Source organism: Pinus tabuliformis, chromosome 9 (assembly GCF_031772625.1).
Source record: "Pinus tabuliformis cultivar Carrire ecotype Pingquan chromosome 9, CPIR1, whole genome shotgun sequence".
NCBI lineage: Eukaryota > Viridiplantae > Streptophyta > Pinopsida > Pinales > Pinaceae > Pinus > Pinus tabuliformis.
Window position 1 is genome coordinate 108284816 of NC_142307.1, and position 19946 is coordinate 108304761.

At 38.4% G+C, this 19946-nt stretch overlaps 2 protein-coding genes across 2 annotated transcripts; both read left to right on the forward strand.

The window, feature by feature from the left end:
* Positions 1-11693: 11693 nt before the first annotated feature.
* Positions 11694-12271, forward strand: LOC149147307 (glutamate receptor 3.4-like). Its single transcript, XM_089440695.1, has 2 exons — positions 11694-12113; positions 12240-12271. Exons 1-2 carry the CDS (start codon positions 11800-11802, stop codon positions 12256-12258), a joined length of 333 nt encoding a protein of 110 aa, XP_089296821.1. The 5' UTR covers positions 11694-11799; the 3' UTR covers positions 12259-12271.
* A 108-nt stretch (positions 12272-12379) lies between these two features.
* Positions 12380-13756, forward strand: LOC149147308 (glutamate receptor 3.1-like). The gene is made up of 2 exons (XM_089445167.1): positions 12380-12766; positions 12884-13756. Exons 1-2 carry the CDS (start codon positions 12392-12394, stop codon positions 13088-13090), a joined length of 582 nt encoding a protein of 193 aa, XP_089301293.1. The 5' UTR covers positions 12380-12391; the 3' UTR covers positions 13091-13756.
* The last annotated feature ends 6190 nt before the right edge of the window (positions 13757-19946 follow it).

The following is a 19946-nucleotide window of genomic DNA, read 5'->3' on the forward strand; positions in this document are numbered from 1 at the left end:
CCTCCGTCAATGTGGGAGGGTGGTGGAGTAGAACTTGAGCTTTGATGGCTTCTTTAAGACCACTGATAAAACATTCCGTGTAGAACTCATCTGAGAGATGGTCAGTGCGGAAGGCCAAGGCTTCAAAAGCGGTGATATATTCATCCACTGTACCTGTCTGTCGGAGCTTAGTGAGATGGCCCAAAAAGGAGTCTCCCTGTTCAAAGTGATCTCGAAGAGCTTTGGAAAATTGGGCCCAACTCGAAAAAGGTGCATTGCGACGTTGATGCCATTCTGCCCATTACCATTGCTCATTGTCCAAGTACATGGTCCCCACTCCAATCTTTGTCCAATCATCTTGGAGATGATTCAATTTGAAATATTGTTCCATGTGTGCTAGCCATGCGGACGGGTTAGAACCATCAAATTTCTGTATATCCAACTTGGGAGGTCGCTGACTATCCAACTTAGGAGGTGGTGGATGGGTGTTCCAGACGTGAGGAGAGTGGCTAGACTCACCCTCAAGGTGTATATGGTCATTATATGGTACCTCAAGAGCTGGCTCCTTGCCCTTAGCGAGTGCTTGCCGTACCATGCTCGATAGGTCTTTAAGTGAATCTTTGAGCTCGTTCATATCTGTTTCAAGTTTGTCTAGTCTTTCATTAGCCATTGCTTGAGCTCTAGTTTCTACCATACACCAACTTGATGAAAATTTGGGACCGCCAAATTTTTTTTTTCTAAGAAATTGAATGGTACCACCGTGCTCAGCTCGTTGTCCTGATGCTGATGGGCTAGGTCACAAATAAGCACTTCGGAAGATCTCAGACTTTTTTTTTTTTTTTTGAAAAACTCCTAACGGAGTTTTACTCCTTCCTGATCAATACTGCAGTCGCCAAATCCTCAAACTGTCAGTGCCGCCAAAAGTCCTGAGAAAATCATATCCAGGTACAGGAACCCTTCGCAACTACTCCGATCTGGTGGATCTGAGATATCTGAATGGTGGAACAACTGCTGCTGCTGATCTGGAATATCTGATCTGGTGGATCTGAGAGATCTGAATGGTGGAACAACTGCTGCTGCTGATCTGGAATATCCGATTTGGTGGATCTGAGAGATCTGAATGGTGGAACAACTGCTGCTGCTGATCTGGAATATCCGATCTGGTGGATCTGAGAGATCTGAATGGTGGAACAACTGCTGCTGCTGATCTGGAATAGATCATGTGTGATCCCCTGATAGAAAGGGAACTATGGTCTTGGGGAGTGTCAGGTGCTACAGATCGCAATATACATAAGGGTCTGATAGTAGTACTTGGCCCAATGTTTCAGGGCTCTAACTAAGGAGGATCGACCGTACCCTTAGCCGTACAACCCGACTACCCTATCGTACAGGCGAGTAATCTCTCCGAGTGCTGTTCTCGGTGTACTGTAGCAACAAGACGGCTGAAGGTTTATCTATGGCGAGGTTTCAAGGGAGCTAGGGGGTTTCCTATATACCCAGAGTGTACGTGGAAGACAGTCCGTGCGCGGTTCTGTCTAATGCGCTACTACTCGAAGGGGTACCCACAGGGGTTACAAGGGAGTCCAACAGACGTGACCACCTCTTGTATTTCTTGCGTGCATGCCTCCCGAAATCCGCAGGTTTATGCGCTTAACGACAGATCCCGTGGTTTAAAGACGCCGGAACACGTCTCTAGCCTAAAAAAAAATTTGCTAAAATTTGGAGATCCCACCGAGCCCTGGAAAGTGCTCTGATACCACTTGTTATGCTCTTAACCTGCAAATCAATACCCAAGCGAAGAAAAGATACCAAGAACATAAAATACGCGAAGAAAATATACCCAGAACACAGAATAGCAAGGATTTTATTATTCAGAGAGAAATTTTCACAGGCCTCTTCGAGGGGGCAACCTCAAATAGAGCAGAGCTCGATTACAAAACAAGACACAATGCTCCTCGCAGGGAGTCTCTATCCTTTATATATGACTCATACATGCAATACCACGAGCCAATATCGTGGGTTTTATTAATACCATCTATCTAATACTACCGCCTATTTACCATCTATCTAATACTTCCGCCCATTTGCAACTAACTGTGGTCTCGTTATTAATTGCGGGTTAACCACTTACAAATATTAATATGAGCTTTATTGACTCTTGACTATGACGTGATCCCAAGACATAAATAAGGGGGTTAGGGTGGGACCCTAACAGGTACTTTGTAGGGAGATCCCCTTTCCTGTAACCCGAGATCCTGGTTAAATGGTTTTTAATGGGCTCCACCATATTAAAGAAGAAAGTTCTTGATTTTTCATTGTTTACCTCCATACCTGAGCCTTCCATAAATACCTCTAAAATTTTCTTTATTCTTCTCACCTCCTTCATGGATGCTTTGCAATATATCATGATATCATCCACGAACTGTTGGTGGGTGATTGTAGTTTGATTACCCCATAGTCTCAGGCCTTGGATTTTCGTTTCTCTTAATTCTTTTTTGAAGTATCTACCTAATCCTTCTGCTTCTATTATGAAGAGGAAGGGGGATAGGGGGTCCCCTTGTCTAAGTCCTCTTGTAGCATTAAATGTCTTTGATGGCGCTCCATTCAGCAAGATAGAGAAATTCGGGGTGGAGATCATGCTTAAGACCCATTTCACCCATCTATCACAGAATCCAAATGCTTTGAGGATAGTTTCAAGATAATTCCAGCTCAACCTATCATAAGCTTTTGATAGGTCTAATTTTATCAGCATTCCTTTTTCTTTCTTCGTTTTCAAAGTGTGGATTACTTCCTGGGCCACCACTAACCCATCCAGGATCTGTCTTCCTTCTACGAACCCAATTTTCTCTGGGGAGATTATGCTTGGTAGAATCGATTTCAGCCTTTGAGCCACCACTGATGCTACTATCTTGTAAATAATGTTGCATAAGGCTATAGGGCGAAAGCCTTCGGCCTGATCTGTTTGATTAGTTTTAGGAATCAGGGTCAGCAGGGTTGAGTTTATTCCTGGCCATATTCTTTGATTTATTCTAGCTTCCTCCACCACTTCTAAGACTTCCTCAGCGAGAAAATGCCACCCTGCTTGAAAGAATTCTACTGTATACCCATCCGGCCCGACAGCTTTATTCCTTTTCATGTTCTTGACTATATCCTCCACTTCTTCCATCGTAACTTTCCTCATTAGGGCCAAATTCGGATCTCTGGTTACCAGTTTTGGGATCTCCCTACTTATCTTAGTTATGGCTTCTGATCTATTATCGTGAGATTCCTTTAATAGATTCTTGAAATGATTGACCAGTACTTTTTCAATTTCTTCGTGCTGGAGGACTCTCTGACCTTCTTGATTTTTTATTGAGAAGATTCGGTTTCTTTGTCTATGTTGTACCATCGCTTTATGGAAGAACTTAGTATTCCTTTCACCTTCTCTGAGCCATTGAACCCTTGACTTTTGTCTCCATAAAATCTCTTCTTGTTTCCTTCTTTCTTCTAGCTGGTTCAATATAATTCCTTCTTCCTTTGTTCTTTCCTCCTGAATACCTTCTAGGATATTCATCTGCTACAGCTCTTCCATTCTCTGCTCCAGTCTCTTTTTTTCTTCTAGAATGTTACCAAATTCTTCTTTATTCCATTTTTTTAATATATCCTTCATCTCCTTCAGTTTGAGTTGAAAGGTGTGCATCTTATTTCTTCCTCTCTGATCACTCGTCCTCCACCATTCTTCAAGTTTCTCTACCAGTCCTTCATTTCTTAACCAGAAGGCTTCGAATCTGAAGGGTTTGTTGGGAGGTCTTTGCTTTAGATCTATTTCCATTTTAATCGGCCAATGGTCCGATCCTGTTACCGGTAGAATTGTGGCTTCTATGAATACATCTTTCATCATTATTTGTTCGGAGATTAAGAATTTGTCAAGTCGAGATGCGATTTGATTAACTCCCCCTCTGCGGTTATTCCAAGTGTGGTTTCCATTAAATGTTTGAATATCGATCAGTCTCTGCTCTCTTATCAAATCTCCGAACTGTTCCATTGCTTTATCCATTCTCCTTAGTCCTCCTCTTTTTTCCGCTGAGGTTTTAATCAGATTGAAATCCCCTCCTACAATCCATTGTTTCTCTGGGATTAGACTTCTCAGTGCTTTTAGATTTTGCAAAAAGTGTTCCTTTTCTCCTTGGATATGCGGCCCATATACTCCTGTTATTATAACCTCCTCCGTAGTTCCTATTATCCTTGTTGTCCCTATTAGTATTCTTGGGAAACTTATCCAATTGCTAAATTGAATTTCTTCAGGGTTCCAAATTATTACCAGGCCTCCTGCGCTCCCGATCGCATCCTGTCCCATCATTTCATATCTGTTCTTGTTTCTGTTCAGGAGGTCTCTCATTTTATCAGTACTTATTTTTGTTTCCTATACTATCATTATGCTAGGCTTTTCTTTTTTCAGTCTGTCATTCAAATACCTCTGTTTGCCTCTGCTATTGAGGCCTCTTATGTTCCAGCTTGTAATTATCATCGTAACAGTTTCTGAGGGGATTGGAATACCTCTAAGAGAGGTATCACTCTTCCTGAATTAACTAGCATCTCTCCAACTTCTTGAATTGTTTCACTCATTGTTCTTCTACCTCTTTTTTTTCCTCCCTTGCCAGTACTACTCACTCCCATATTTTGTGCTTCCTGCTTCGCCATTTTCCCATCTTCTCTATCTTCCATTATTCCCTTTTTCTCTTTATATCTTTGGAAAGCTTCTTTATATCTCTGTTTCTGCTCCTTTGGGATAAATCTCTCATCGAGCCTCTTCCATTCCTGCAGAAGCTTCACCATAACTTGTTCCTCTTCTTCCCCTTTTGGTTTTTTGCGGGTCTATTTCCATTTCTCTTTGATCCTCTTGGCTTTCTCTTGGGCTTTCTGCCCTCTCTTGTTCCTTATTCATTTTCTCTATCTCTTTATCTTCATTTTCTTTCATTGCTTCCATTCCTTCTAATTCCTCTTCCTCATTTGTCTCTATTTCTGCTTCGTCCTCCTGTAGAATTTGAAACTTGTTTTGGGATTCTGTGCTATGGGCTCCTTTTTGCTTCCCCATCTGTGTCTTGTTGTTTCCTCTCTTTTTCTTCCTTTGCACTTCTCTGAAGTCCTCTTCCTCTTCTCCTGTATTCCTTGTTGCATTTCTTCTCTCGTTTTCTGCTTCTCTTTCCTTTTCTGCTATTGTAATGGGACATTCTCGATATAGATGGCCATACTCATGGCATCTTCTGCAACGAAATGGGATATGTTCATAATCAATCGCTTGGTGCCAGATCTCATCATGATATTCCAATTCTATTGTGTCTGGAAGCAGCTCTGTGATGTTCATGTACGCGCATATTCTAGCATATGTTGTATATCTTCCCCTCTTCATCGACTCTGCCACTTTCAAAAACGAACCTATTGCATTTCCTATGCCCTTAAGGATCTCTGGGTCCCAGAATTATGTTGGTAGGCCGAAGAGTCTAATCCATATCGGGGCAGCTAACATTCTTTCCTTTTCTGGGTTATAGCATTCTACCCATTCCCTCATGAATAGACCAGCATTGTTCATGAAGTAGGGTCCTTCCTCAAAGATCCTTTCCCTGTCTTCTAGATTGGAAAATATTACTATAAAAAATCCTTTCGCTCCCAGCTTTACTTCCACATGACCTTTTAGTTTCCACCTCTGCTGGATCCATCTAAGTAGATCTTTCTCTGCTGTCCAATATCCTACGAACTTACAGATCAAAGCGTAATCTCTCATGTAACTTCTATAGTTCTCTAATCTATTGGGCGGGATTACAAACCTGGGTTTGTTCGTCGCCCTCGGCAGACATTTACTTGCTACTCTTGTTCTCCTTTGCGCTCCCGCTGCTGAGGTTTCACCTTCATTTGTTCTATCTCCTTCCTTCTGTCGTTCCTTTCTCGCTTCACCTGTTATTACTGCCTTATAGGAGGGGATCTCTCCCCTCCCCTGCTCCGTTCCCATTTTTCAGTCAGAACTTGCCCTTTGATTATCCCGTGCTCTTTAGTTTTTCGTTTTTCTTCTTCTCCGGATATCTGTGATTATGAGGTCCGCACCTGAGGATCTTCCTGATGCACTGGCTCTACCCTTGGCCCCCGATCTTCCTTCCTTTGGCTGAACTCTCGCCTGCGAAACCCTCGTCTCGCATGCGAAACCCTCGTCTCGCATCCGTTCCCATTTTTGTGGCTTTATATTATTATTGTTAGGTCGACTGGATTATATTGTGACTCCTTAGAATCCTATATATAGAAAGGAGGTTTTGTCATTTGAATCATCAAAGAATTGTTCATTTATGTAATGTAAAGGAGGTTGCCCCCTCGAAGAGGCTGAATTCTAAGGCGTTGATCTATCTTTTCTTGAGCTGGTTTCATAACATGCATAGAGATCCCATAGAAGCTAATCGTTATAGCCAAAAGAACTTAATCTTTGATAGAAATAAAAACAATCTCTTTCTAAATGAATTAAAAACTAATTTTCTTCCTTTATCTATTATAGACAACAAAGAATACCTCTAACATAATTTTATTACAACCCTCTCATTTTCTATTAACAAGTTCCCAATTGAAGTTTCAAGTACTAAAGGAAATTGCAAAACCAACCCATGGTATGACAAAGATTGTAAAAGTGCGAGGAGAGCAATTAAGGAAGCTGTTGATGAATCTCTTAAAATTGGCAAGATAAAAATATACAAAGCCCTAACGAAAAGGAAAAATAGGCAGTATATTTGTAAAAGGAAAGAGAATCTCTTACACCTCTCTAAGGTAGCTCCTAAGAAATTATGGAGGCAAATTCTAACTAGGAAAACTAAAGATAATAATAAAATTTCTTTACACGACTGGAATTCCTATCTTAAAAATCTTTATGAATCTCCAAATGTCATGGATAAATTTGAAGCCCTACTCACAACAAAAGAAGTTTTCTCATTAGAAGACATTGATTTTGGGGTTAAATGCCTAGCAAATGGGAAAGCTAAGGACGTTGAAGGTTACTAGGCAGAAATCTTAAAAATTGGAGGTCCTGTCCTCATCCCCCACATTCACAAGCTTTTCAATCAAGCGGTTAAGAAAGGGTTCCCTAAACCATGGAATCAGAGCCTCATTATCCCTATTTTTAAAAGTGGGGATACAAATAATCCCTCTAATTATCGAACAATTATTATCAACCCTCTCTTATCCAAGTTATATGGTATTATTTTGGAAAAGAAGTTGAGCATATGGCTTGAAAGTAAAGGCAAATGGGCTAAAGGCCAAGTGGGTTTTAGAAGGAAACACTCAACAACATACCACCTCGTTACGCTTAGGATCATTGTGGAGGAATGACGGAATGATAAATCCAATCCCTTTTGTTGCTTTGTGGACTTTAGAAAGGCTTTCGATACGGTTCCTAGAAACAACCTATGGAATAGGTTAGAAGAGCAAAAGGTTCCTTTCAAGTTGAGGGTTGTCACTATAAGGTCATACAAGAATGTAATTGCCAAGTTAAAGAGAAATAGGGGGTGGTCGAAAGATATTAAGTGTAATATCAGAGTTAAACAAGGTTCCCCCCTCTCCCCTACCCTATTTGGCATTTAAATCGACAAGCTAGAAGGTTGTTTAGAGGAAGCAGGATGTGCTGGCATGATCTTAGCTGGGATAGTCATCATCCTTCTTCTCTAGGCTAACGATATTTTTCTTCTCACAAGGTGCCCATCTGATCTTGATAAGCAGCTTAGACTCCTTAAGGATTTCTGCTCTACCATGGGTATGACCGTTAACACTGACAAAACAAAAGTTATGATTATCAAATCCAAGAAGGACACTTACGCTAATTTTATGTATGGCAATAGTAACTTGGAGGAAGTGTCTTCTTACAAGTACCTAGGAATTGATATTCATCGCAAGCTCAACTGGAACTATAGCATTGAGAAAAGGATTAATGGGGGGTGGAAAGCTTATTTTGGTCTTGAAAATAATTGTAAAATGACAAACCTCGTAATGTGGGATAGAAGGATGTTCTTCTTTGAAAATTTAGTCACTCCTGTTATCTTATATGGATGTGAGGTTTGGGGTTGCACCATCTCTAGAGAATTTTGGAGAAATATTGAGCAAATACAGAAGTGCTTTATAGCATATAACCTCAAAATTAAAAGTAATACACCCTATCCTATTCTCCTTATAGAAGTGGGTCTTTCCCCGATCGAGAGCCTAGCTATGACTAGGCTTTTGTTATACAAGAACAAAATCGATAACATAGAAGACCATAGACTTTCTAAGCTAGCTTTAATTCCAGCCAAAAACACCTAAGGCTCAAACGAAGTTGGTATAAAGACACGAGGGCCTGGTTAAACCATTGGGAGATCAATGAGAATGTTGCGTTGCAAAACATTAATAACATTAAAAATATTTTTGCTTCTAAGTTTAAAGAAAAACTGTGGTGTGAGAAAGATTCAACAGCTAAAAGAAAATTAAGATATTATAAGGAGGTCATCAAGCCCACCCTAGAATATCAAAAGTATCTCTCTGTTTTAACTAGCTCAAAGAAGAAAATTAATATAGCCAAGATTAGAACGAACTCTCATGAGCTCCATAGTGAAACGGGTCATTGGGCAGTTCCTAAAAGACCATGGATGGAAAGGATCTACCATCTCCATGAGAATATGAATATCGAGGATGAAAATCACTTCCTCTTAGAGTGCCCCATGTACAACCACATTACATCTCAATTTCATAATCTTTGTTGCAATATTGACCTTCCTAGCCTTTTACGATGTCAAAATTATAGTGAGTTTAGGAGGTGAGTTTAGGAGGCTTCTCTTCAAGCTTTTTGAGCATAGGAATAAAATTTTAAATCAAACTAAATAGTTCGTTTCTTTAGGTCTGATAGACCAAAGTTTGGTCTTAGTGGACGTTAACCATCATCATCATCATCATTAAAAACAATTTTATTTTTAATATTTTTTATTTTATTTAAATGAAAAGTAACTTATTTTATTTATAAGCAATACTGAAATAATTTAAATGTTATATATTAAATTTTATGACTAAAAAACACAAAAAACAATATATTATATATATTATTGTATAGTACAAAAGATAATTTTTTAATGAAATTGGAAATGTTTTATGAGATTGTCTTTTGGATTAATCACATCATTACGTTATTTTCAATCTTTCGAACCATCTATTGTGGTTCATCCCCAAGACAAAGGTGAAAAAATCAGTCTATCTAAAAGTTTAAATAGTAAAAATGCATAGAGAAATTTAAATAGTAAATAGTAATTATTCTTTTTCTATTAATATTTTTTAATAGTTACTTTGACCGGGCCATCATATTGTGATTTAAATGGGGTTGGTGCTTAATGCGTCATTCCATAGAGATGGACTCAAGGCACATTTATGGGGTTTCTCCTCCTTAGGGTCTCGCTTCCTCCTACATAGCTTCCTCCTACGATGTTTGGACTCTCACCTCGATGTTTGGTTGGGTTTACTCCCATCTTTACCATTGAATTTAACCCCTCCACTATATTTTTTTCTCCAATCTTCTCCCGCCATGTTTCTGGACTCTCACCTCGATGTTTGGGTGGGTTTACTCCCATCTTTACCATTGAGTTTCACCCCTCCACTGTAGAAGGTAGAAGGTATGGTCTCGTGTTTGATGCGGGTGTATCTTGACTGGCACATTGTTATGACATCTCCTTGTCATGGGTTCCCCATGGAGTTCCCCTCTCATCTCAACCCTAGTCCATGCGACATTTTCTTGCCTTCGATAACCATGATGTGTTAGAGAGCTCGTTGTTGATGTGGCAATGGTGGTTGTGGGGCTTTAGGGGGATCCAGGGCGCACCTTCACCTAGAATCTTCATTCCATAACTTGCATGCTAGCATGCCCCTAGATATAAATGAGGAGGTTCATCTTGTGGATGAAGAAATCCGCCATGAGAGACAAGTCACTCTTGATTCAGACATCATGGTTTCCATTGCATCTTGGGTTCTTAATACAAGTAATTTACGAGGCAGTCAAAATCATTATATTAATATTATTGATTTATATTGGCAACTCAAGTTCCCGCTAATAAAAAATCTACTTAATGGAAAACACTCCAAGGTCAATCGTTTATTAGCCGGGTTAGAGATGGGTTCTCCACCTAGCTCTACAATTCATCTACCATGCAAAATTGGGAACAACCTAACCTAGATACTTCATTGTCACCGTGATGCTCTAATTCCTTACAGTTTCATGTCAACTCTTGCTACATTAGCTAGTAGTTAGGCCTATAGTCATGTTTACCTTGAACTCTTTGTTTAGTTAGTCATGATTACCTTGAACTCTTTGTTTAGTTTAATATTCCTATTGGATGAGACTTTGCAACTCAATAAGGCTACTCTTTTTGTCTATTGCTGTTATTTTCCCTCTTGGTAGAACTCTTTGAGGTTATTGTTAATATTGAACACTTAGTGAATTTTTTTAGTTTTCTATTGTTTACTATCTTGTCACTCATGTAGTTTCCAAGGTGGTAGGGATAGAAAGTTAGTATTATATGATGTAAATATTTTATATTGCAACAAAAAGACAATGAAAAGACAACTTACAAAAAAACAAAAATGGTTACATGTTAATTCCATATGATATATATAGAGAAGATGATTTATGTGCTTAGTTGTCATAACTTCATATTTAAAAATAATTAATAAGTAGATAAATAATTAATACTTACCATAAAAAGTAATTGTAAAGACTTCTTTATAGAAGAAATAGTATAAATATAGCATTAAAAATTGAATTATAAAACATTTCTCAAAAAAGTTATATATATATATTATAAATGTTTTAATAAAATTAAAAATAAAAATATATTAAATTTATATAAATGTGTTTTTTTCTAAATTTTTATTTTAAAATTGCATTTCGAAAAATACCCTTAATAGATTTCAAATTAAACTATAATTTAAAATAAATATTAAATAATTTTTTTAATATCAATAATTTTTTTGATGTGTTAGGTTGTACATGACGGAACCGGTGATAGTTGTCCCATATTAATTTAACAATTTTTTGATGTGTTAGGTTGTGCATGACGGAACCGGTGATAGTTGTCCCATATTAATTTAACAATTAAGTTATGAACATGGCTAAGACAACTACAAAATCAATTTCAAAGCCCAAAACTCCCATATCCAAGAATATATTATAAGTTTTGACATATAATCATTAATAAACCAGTCGAACCGCTGGAGCCTGGCATTGCTTTTCTTTCGGAGGATTTTTGATAGTGGACAACTGCCCTCCAGTGAAAAAGTCAATGATTGATAATCTGCCAATTTCCACAATCATAGGTCACTCGGAACATTTATGCCTTTATTTGTAAACTCCTTCCAGAGGTAGTTGGGCTTCAGCTTAGGTGAACTCTACCGATGGAACGCGTTGGGCTGGTCTCTTTTGTCCCCTCCATTGTGTTTATGGTTTGCCTGCATACAATTTTTAAGAATACACGTGCACTACAAAATCACAGCACACCCTCTTCGATGAGTTCTCCAACCACAAGAATATTAAAAGTAGGTGTGCCTTGGAAGAGCTCGTTCACGGAATTTGTTTCAGTAGAAAAGAACGGGACAAACTTTATCGTTGGGGGTTTCTGCGTGAAGGTGTTTGAAGCTTCCATTGAAACACTCAATTATTCCGTCCATTACATCCCATATCTCGACTTCAGCTACGATAGTATTATTGACCAAGTTGTCCTTAAGGTATAGGTGTTGTCTGTGTGCAGGCCCTTAAATTGTTGTCATTCTTAACGGTAGTACCAATAAGAGCTCATATCTTTCATGCTTTCTTTATTGTTCTTCGCTGTTCAGAATCTGGATGCAGTGGTAGGAGACTTCACCATCACATCAAAACGTTCTCGAGAAGTATTGTTTGCACAACCTTTCTTAGATTCTGGTTTAGCGGCAGTTGTTCCATTGAAACATCAGGATGCCATTAGTTTTGGCTGGGTTTTTACGAAACCTTTCACCACTGGAATGTGGCTACTAATAGCGGGGTTCTTCATCTCCGGAGGGATGATGATCTATATATTGGAGCGCAGAAACATTCGGCTCTTCGAAGGGCAGCCTAGAAACCCATTGGGAAGCATATTAAGGTAAGGAACAACTTTGGCCATGCCCTATTTTATATACCTATCATTTTGGACAGGACAAAGTAACTACCTCAGCGATCGAACGGGTTGGAAACCACACTAAATTTAGCAACGTTTGTTTTTGTGCAGGTTCAGTTTTATAACTTAGTTCACTAATCAGGGTAAGTTGTTCTCTTTCTATTTCACAAATTCCTTGTTTGTCCTCCGTTAATTTGATGTAAAGTCGTATGGAACTTTTATCGAAAATTCGATTTGTGATAGCAGATGATATCCGGACCGGAATGGGGCGCATAGTGTTTGTGGCGTGGTTTTCTGTTATTGGAATTCTGCAATCGTGCTATACAGCAAATTTATCAGCTATTCTAACAGCCACACGTTTAGAACCAACCCTTAACGACATCAACAGTGTAGTGGCCAGCAATCTAAGAATTGGTTTTGATCGGGGATCTACAATCCCAGATGCATTTATAGAACACTACAGAATCTCTAGACATAGACTAGTGCCTCTAAGCCCAGCCGATTATTATAATGCTTTGTCTGGAGGTGAAGTGGGTGCTATCGTGGACGAACATCCATACATAGAGTCTCTTGTAGCAGAACATTGCGATAGCCTCGACTTCGCTGGCCAAACGTTCACAATTCACAACTGGGGATTTGTAAGTAATTACTATTGCGATCTGTAATTTGGTTTCCTTTTTCCAAACATTCAAGGCAATAACTATTCATGACACTTTTAATTTCGTTTGTGGATACTGATGGGCTGTTTTGGGCAGGCGTTTGATCGCATGAATTCTGAACTGGTAAGGGAAGTTTCTAGCAGAATACTAGAGCTGTCAGAAAACGGCGATTTGGTCAAATTGCAAAAACAATGGTTGCCTTACTATGGCAGTGATTGCAGCAAATATAAGGATCAGTCGGGAACCGGCAAACTTCAAGTTCAACACTTCTGGGGCATTTTCGTCATAGCAGGGCTGGTATAAGCGATAGTGCTATTGTTTTACACGGTGCACAGGAAATGGAATACTTCTATAGCGGCCTTACCAACTCCTCTCCATGAAATCTCATCTGGCCTGATTATTCCTCCCGCTGAAGGCTCATATGATAGCCCAACTGCTCCTGAAGGTTCATCAAGCCATGGGAGCGGAGGCTTTATTTCCGGCGCCGACCCTGGCAGAAGCTTGGAAGTGATGAATAATCCCCCTGATGGCCCAACTGCTCCGGAAGGTTCACCAGGCCACGGCGGCGGAGGCTTTATTTCCGGCGACTACTATGGCGGAAGCTTGGAACACTTGAATAAAATTTTAAGTCTGAGGAGAACAAAATCATTGGCTAATGCTATGCCATTTGTTGCAATTTGAATCACACATGACCCTCCCACAATATTTTTTTTCTTTAAATTTTCTTCCTTCAGCTTCAGATCTAGCCGTGCCATGTATGACGTTCCATGTGCGTGAGGCAGGTCCCTATCGATCTGCTTCCGGTATGAGAATCAGGTCAATATACTCGAAAATGCTCCACAGCATGAGTCGTGATGGATTATATTACTCAGCTGTTTGATAGGGCTTGTATATCCACAATACCAACCGGAACGCTCTATGTTGTTTGCCCTCTGCTTTTGTGGATTTTAGGGTACATGCGTTCTTCTCTTGCGTGACAATGGTGCCTGCCTTGTACAGTCTTCATTTTGTCTTCGGATTTAGGGGTTCTGTAATCAGATCAGAGGATACGGTGGAGGAGGTTAAAAAGATAATGAATACAATAGTTGGTAATTCACTTTTCACTGGAATTCTGAGCGATCTTAAGTCCGAATTGCTTTTGTTTGGTTTAGGATTTGGTCAGCCTGGCCGGTGTGGGATCTTGCCGAATTTTTGGATGGAGAAGATGTGGTGGAAGTTTGATAATAAAGTGTATTGCTTTTGTTTGGTTTAGGATTTGGTCAGCCTGGCCGGTGTTTGGTTTAGGATTTGGTCAGCCTGGCCGGTGTGGGATCTTGCCGAATTTTTGGATGGAGAAGATGTGGTGGAAGTTTGATAATAAAGTGTATTTGATAATATATTTTTTTGCAAGTGCAAAATGTATCTGATATTATTATTTACATTTATATATTATTTATAATAAAATAAATTTAAACTAACTAAATTAAACATGAAATGAATTTTTTTTGTTTGTAGGGTTAAAAGATGTCCCTACTATTTAAACAAAGTATATCCATAGATGTATGTGTATGTGCAAAAACATAGGTATTTGCATGCATCCCTTTATGTTTCAGCGTCGACATAGAAAGAAGACATTTTCAAAAACAAGTGATACATCAACTTCAGATGCATGCTTGCCACTTATGTGTTACGTCTTTGTATGGTGTCTACTTCCTGAATGGGGTCAATATCCTCACAAATACTCCACTGCGTGAACCTTGCTGGATTACTCCGGATTATGTCAGTGAATGTTTGATGGGTTGATATCTTCTAACACATTAGCAACCAGAACGCTCTATGTTGCTTTCCTTCTTCTGTAGATTTTGGACCAGTATCGTGTTCTTGTCCTGCATGACAATTGTGCTTTCCCTTCTATAATCTTTGATTTTATCCTTGAATTTAAGGGTTATGAAATCATATTAGAGGACACCATAGAGGAAGTTAGGAAAAGTAAAAACTATTGTGGTAGAACAGAATAGGTGTCACTTCACATTTTATTTTGAAATTAAATTATAGGAGCGATTAGAGATGTCTACAGCCATTCATATTGTTATAGATTTTTGGAAAGAAACTTTGTAATATATATGATCCGTCCAAAGTTTTCAATGGGAACTTCATTCATCATCAGGGATCAAAGAAAGCCTTGAAAATAGACTTGTTAGAGTTTTTAAAATTTATAGGAACCTTTTGGATTGTGTATTTGTTGATTAACCATTAAGAGTTAGAAATAATATTTCACCAATTTTGCTTTTGAAAATTATAATATTTGATCATTTTCTTCATTAAAATTAGTCAAATAATGATTGAGATTGATTAATTATGAGCCGTTGCTGTAAAGATCTGTGTCTTGGATCACTAAGTCTTGTCTTAACAACTAAGGATAGATTTTGTCTTAACGAGGGTTGCCGTAAAGATCTGTATCTTGGAAGTTGGAACACTAGGTCTTGTCTTAACAACTAAGGAATTCCTAAACGAACGCTGTTTGGTGATAGTTAGCAGGGTGTAAATTTGATTGAAGGTTTTGGGGACAGGCTTTTGGAAGTTTTTATATCTACTTTTATTTTTCTATGATTTTTTTACTATTTAAATTAAGACCATAAATATTTAAAAGTTATTGTTATAATGGTTTTTTGAGATGATGTGAAACCTCATAGTTAGATATGGTGTAATTATGTAATCTTATTTTAAAGATTTTATAAATTATGATTAACTGTTTTCAAAAAGTTTTCAGAGTTTTGATAAAATCAATTAAATATAATGTATTTTGAAAAGAAATAATAATTAAAAACAAGATTTTATAAATAATAAAAACAGTTTTGAACTTGAACCTGGAAAATTTCTAATATTTCAATTAATAATAATGTACAAAATATTATTTTGAAGAAAAGTAATAAGTAGAAAAAATAAAGCTTTGTCATTGGGTAATTTTGAAGAAACCCATAACAAGTATGAAGGATAACAAGTATGAAGGATAGAGCCCTTTGATTGACGCTCCCAGAACTGAGTAACTCAACACTATTTATATTCACATTCAAGTATGAATGTATTAAATGCATAGAGTCATGGTAATAAATAACATATTTGTTATTTTTATATGGTTAAATGTATTAAAGGCATAGAGTTATGTTAATAAATAATACATTTGATATTTCTATACGTAATTATGAAATATAGCTCTTTTTTATTAAAATTAATAAATAGATATCTTTTATAAAAGTCAGATGAATAATAATATATTAACACTAATGAAACTATGTAAATATATATTTCGCATCAATTACTTTAAAAAGGTGTTTATTAATATGGAATCAAATTAATGAAATTATTTAAAAATTCTGAAAATCAAATAAAAATTATTTAAATAAACAAGTCAATTATATGAACAAGAGTCCCCCTTATTGTGGGATAAAGGAGGGCGAACGGAGCGGAGCAGAGCGGGAACGGAAAAAAATTCGTTATTGGTCTCTAGGGTTTACACTGTCTCGGGCGAGGAGGCTGCCCTAGCTGCGTTTGCCCCCGGTTTCGCCTCTACTTTGGCTAGGACTCGATGAGTTTCTTGCTGCGGCAGACGGTGTTGTTTTGGACGCACGCTGGCCTATCCACTGCCATTTTTGGAGCGTGGAGGGAACAAGGGTGTAGAGGTGACTATCTCTACTTTGTTTCGTGTCGCTACAATATGGCTGGGTTTGCTGGCGTTTATGAAGGCTGCTGAGGAAGCTATTCTTACCTCTGGTTCGTATGTTTCACGAGGAGAGTTCTGAGGGGGCGAGGGAGGAGTGGCTACCCTGGCTACTCTCTTCCTCATTTCGTGCCTCTCTTTCTTGTTCGGGCCACCAGATCTAGAGCTTTCTGTTGTCGATTTCGCTCCTCTGGTGGTTCGGTGTCGGGTCTAAGCTGAACGACTGTTCGGATGCTTCTTTCTTGGTGTTGCACCTCTGCTCTTTTTGCTGTTTTTTGTAATGGGTATGGGTTACCCTCTACAGGTCTGTTTCGGGGCTCAATATTGGCCTTTTGGGGTTTTTTGGGCCACTATTTTCTACAGATTTGCTGGGGTTTACATACCCATTTGTTTTCTACCCTGTTTGAGGGATTTTCTGGAATACTTCATTTGGAGTATTGGTTTGTAAGTGGCTCTGCCCACATTTCTTCATATGCTATTAAGCATCTACAACATGTAATTTTTTGAAATCAATGAAAATTACGATATTTCTCCCCGAGAAAAAATAAATAAATAAATAAGAAAAAAGAGTCAATTATATTACTAAAAAATGATTCAATTTGATAACACTATTCGCATAAGTTAGTGCTTTATATAGCATACCAATGATCCATGGTTGTGGGCATGCAAGATGAGTCTTAACCATTAAACTTCACACTATAGTGTTGAGGTTTTAGATTTAAATATGCATAAGGCAAGACTGTGTGATGTGAGTGGAGATTGGAATAGGTTTTGTAATATCTCTAGAGATATAAACTATTGAATTAAGAGCAGAGAAAGAAAGAAAGAACAACAAGAACAGAATGAGAGAAGACCAAGAAATAGAAACTGAATGTGTATCTCTTTTATTCCAGAATGATTTTTACATCTACATGAACTTTCGATATATTCATGTTATTACCATTACATAACTAAAAACTAAATTGGTTACAAAAACTGTTTGACTTTGTTAGTTTAACCAAGTTCGTTGTCAAACCAACAAACTCCACCTTGACAACAACTTTTCCATTCATCATCTTTCCTGCAAGCCAAGAGAAGCTAAACACCACCGCAACTTCTCTACTGTAACTGGCTTTGTGAATATGTCTGCACAATTTTCTCGTGTGTGGACCTTTTTAAGAGCTACTTTTCCACCATCGATCACATGTCTCAGAAAATGATATCTCACATCAATGTGCTTGGTTCTGCTGTGATAGGCAGGGTTTGTGGCCAAGTGAATAGCACTTTGACTGTCACAAAGTACACTCACTTTCTCCTGCGTTCTTCCAATTTCATCGAGCAAACCTTTTAACCATATTGCTTCTTTACTGGCATCTGAAGCAGCTATAAATTCAACTTCGGTAGTGGACAATGCAACTGTGTCTTGAAGCTTTGACATCCAACTAATTGCTCCACCTGCAAGAGTAAAGACGTAACCTGTAGTAGATCTTCTTTTGTCCAAATCACCTGCATAGTCAGCATCTACATATCCGCAGACTGATCCTTCACTACCATCAAAGACGATGCAATGATCTCTTGTGCCTCTTAGATATCGAAGCACCCATTTCATTGCTAGCCAATGTTCTTTACCTGGATTTGCCATGAACCTGCTGACAACTCCAACTGCATGTGAAATGTCAGGTCTTGTAGATACCATCGCATACATTAAGTTGCCTACCGCATTTGCATATGGTACATGAGACATATACTGCTTTTCTTCATCAGCTCTAGGACTCAAAACCGAAGAAAGCTTAAAATGGGAAGCTAGGGGAACATTAACAGGTTTCGCATTATTCATAGAGAACTTTTCAAGTACCTTCTCCACGTACTTCTGCTGTGATAACCAAAGCTTACCATTTTTTCTGTCTCTGTGTATCTCCATGCCCAAGATATGTTTTGCTGCTCCAAGATCCTTCATATCAAACGCCCTAGAGAGTTGAGCCTTTAACCTGTTGATCTCTTCCATGCTTTTGCTTGCAATAAGCATATCGTCAACATACAAAGCTAAGATAATGAATATGCCATTGAAACTTTTGAAGTACACACAATGATCATACTCACTTCTTATAAAGTTCTGGCTCACCATGAAGGAATCAAACTTCTTGTACCATTGTCTGGGAGACTGCCTCAGACCATACAATGATTTCTTGAGCTTGCAAACTAATCTTCTGCTCCGACCTCGTACAAAACCTTCTGGTTGTTCCATATATATCTCTTCGTTCAAATCACCATGTAGAAAAGCTGTTTTAACATCTAACTGTTCTAACTCAAGATTAAGCAACGCAGTTAGTGCCAACACAGTACGTATAGAAACAAGTTTTACAACTGGAGAAAAAATCTCATGAAAGTCTATACCTTCAACATGAGAATACCCTTTTGCTACCAGTCTCGCCTTATATCTTTCGATACTGCCATCAACTTTCCATTTCAGCTTGAAGACCCATTTACACCCAACAACACTTCTCCCTTCAGGAAGCTCTACAAGATCCCAGGTATTGTTCTTGGCTAAGGAGTCCATTTCTTCTTCCATAGCCTTTTTCCATTTTTCGCTATTTGTATCATCTATCGCTTCCTGATAACAAGACGGTTCCCCATCTTCAGTAACCAAAGCAAAAGATGAAGCAGAATCTTCATACCTTTTGGGAGTTTTCCTTTCCCTTGTTGATCTTCTCAGAGTGACTGGTTGCTGAACTGGTTCAGAAACTTGCACTGGTTCAGAAGCTTCAACGGCTTCCTTTGTGTCTTCAACACCTTTGTCTCCAGAAGTCTCTCCTTCCTTTCGACTGTCACCGAAAGATCTAGCCTCTAACTGAACTCGTTGACACGGCGATACCTGTTCCTGTTCAATTCTTTCAACATTTGATTTTAACAAAGAGGATTCATCAAATGTTACATCTCTACTAATGACTATCTTCCGCAATGTAGGATCCCACAACCTATATCCTTTCACTGCATAGTCATATCCAACAAAGACATAACATTTCGACTTTGGATCTAACTTTGAACGCTGATTTTTTGGAATCAGAGAATAAGCATCACAGCCAAATATCCTCAAATGAGAATAGTCACAAGACTGACCTGTCCAGACTTCTTCAGGAATTTTACAATCAATTGCTACTGAAGGTGATCTGTTAACTAAATAACAAGCAGTAGATACTGCTTCTGCCCACAACTCCTTTTGCAAGTTAGCATTGTTGATCATGCTTCTGGCTCTTTCCATAAGAGTCCGATTCATACGCTCAGCAACACCATTTTGTTGAGGAGTATAAACAGCAGTTTTGTGTCTAACAATGCCCTCATCCTTACAGTATTGTTCAAACTCAACAGAAGTGAACTCACCACCATTGTCAGTTCTTAGACATTTAATAGATTTGCCTGCTCTTTTCTCTACCATTACTTTAAATTGTTTAAAGACATTGAATACATCAGCTTTCCGTTTTAGCA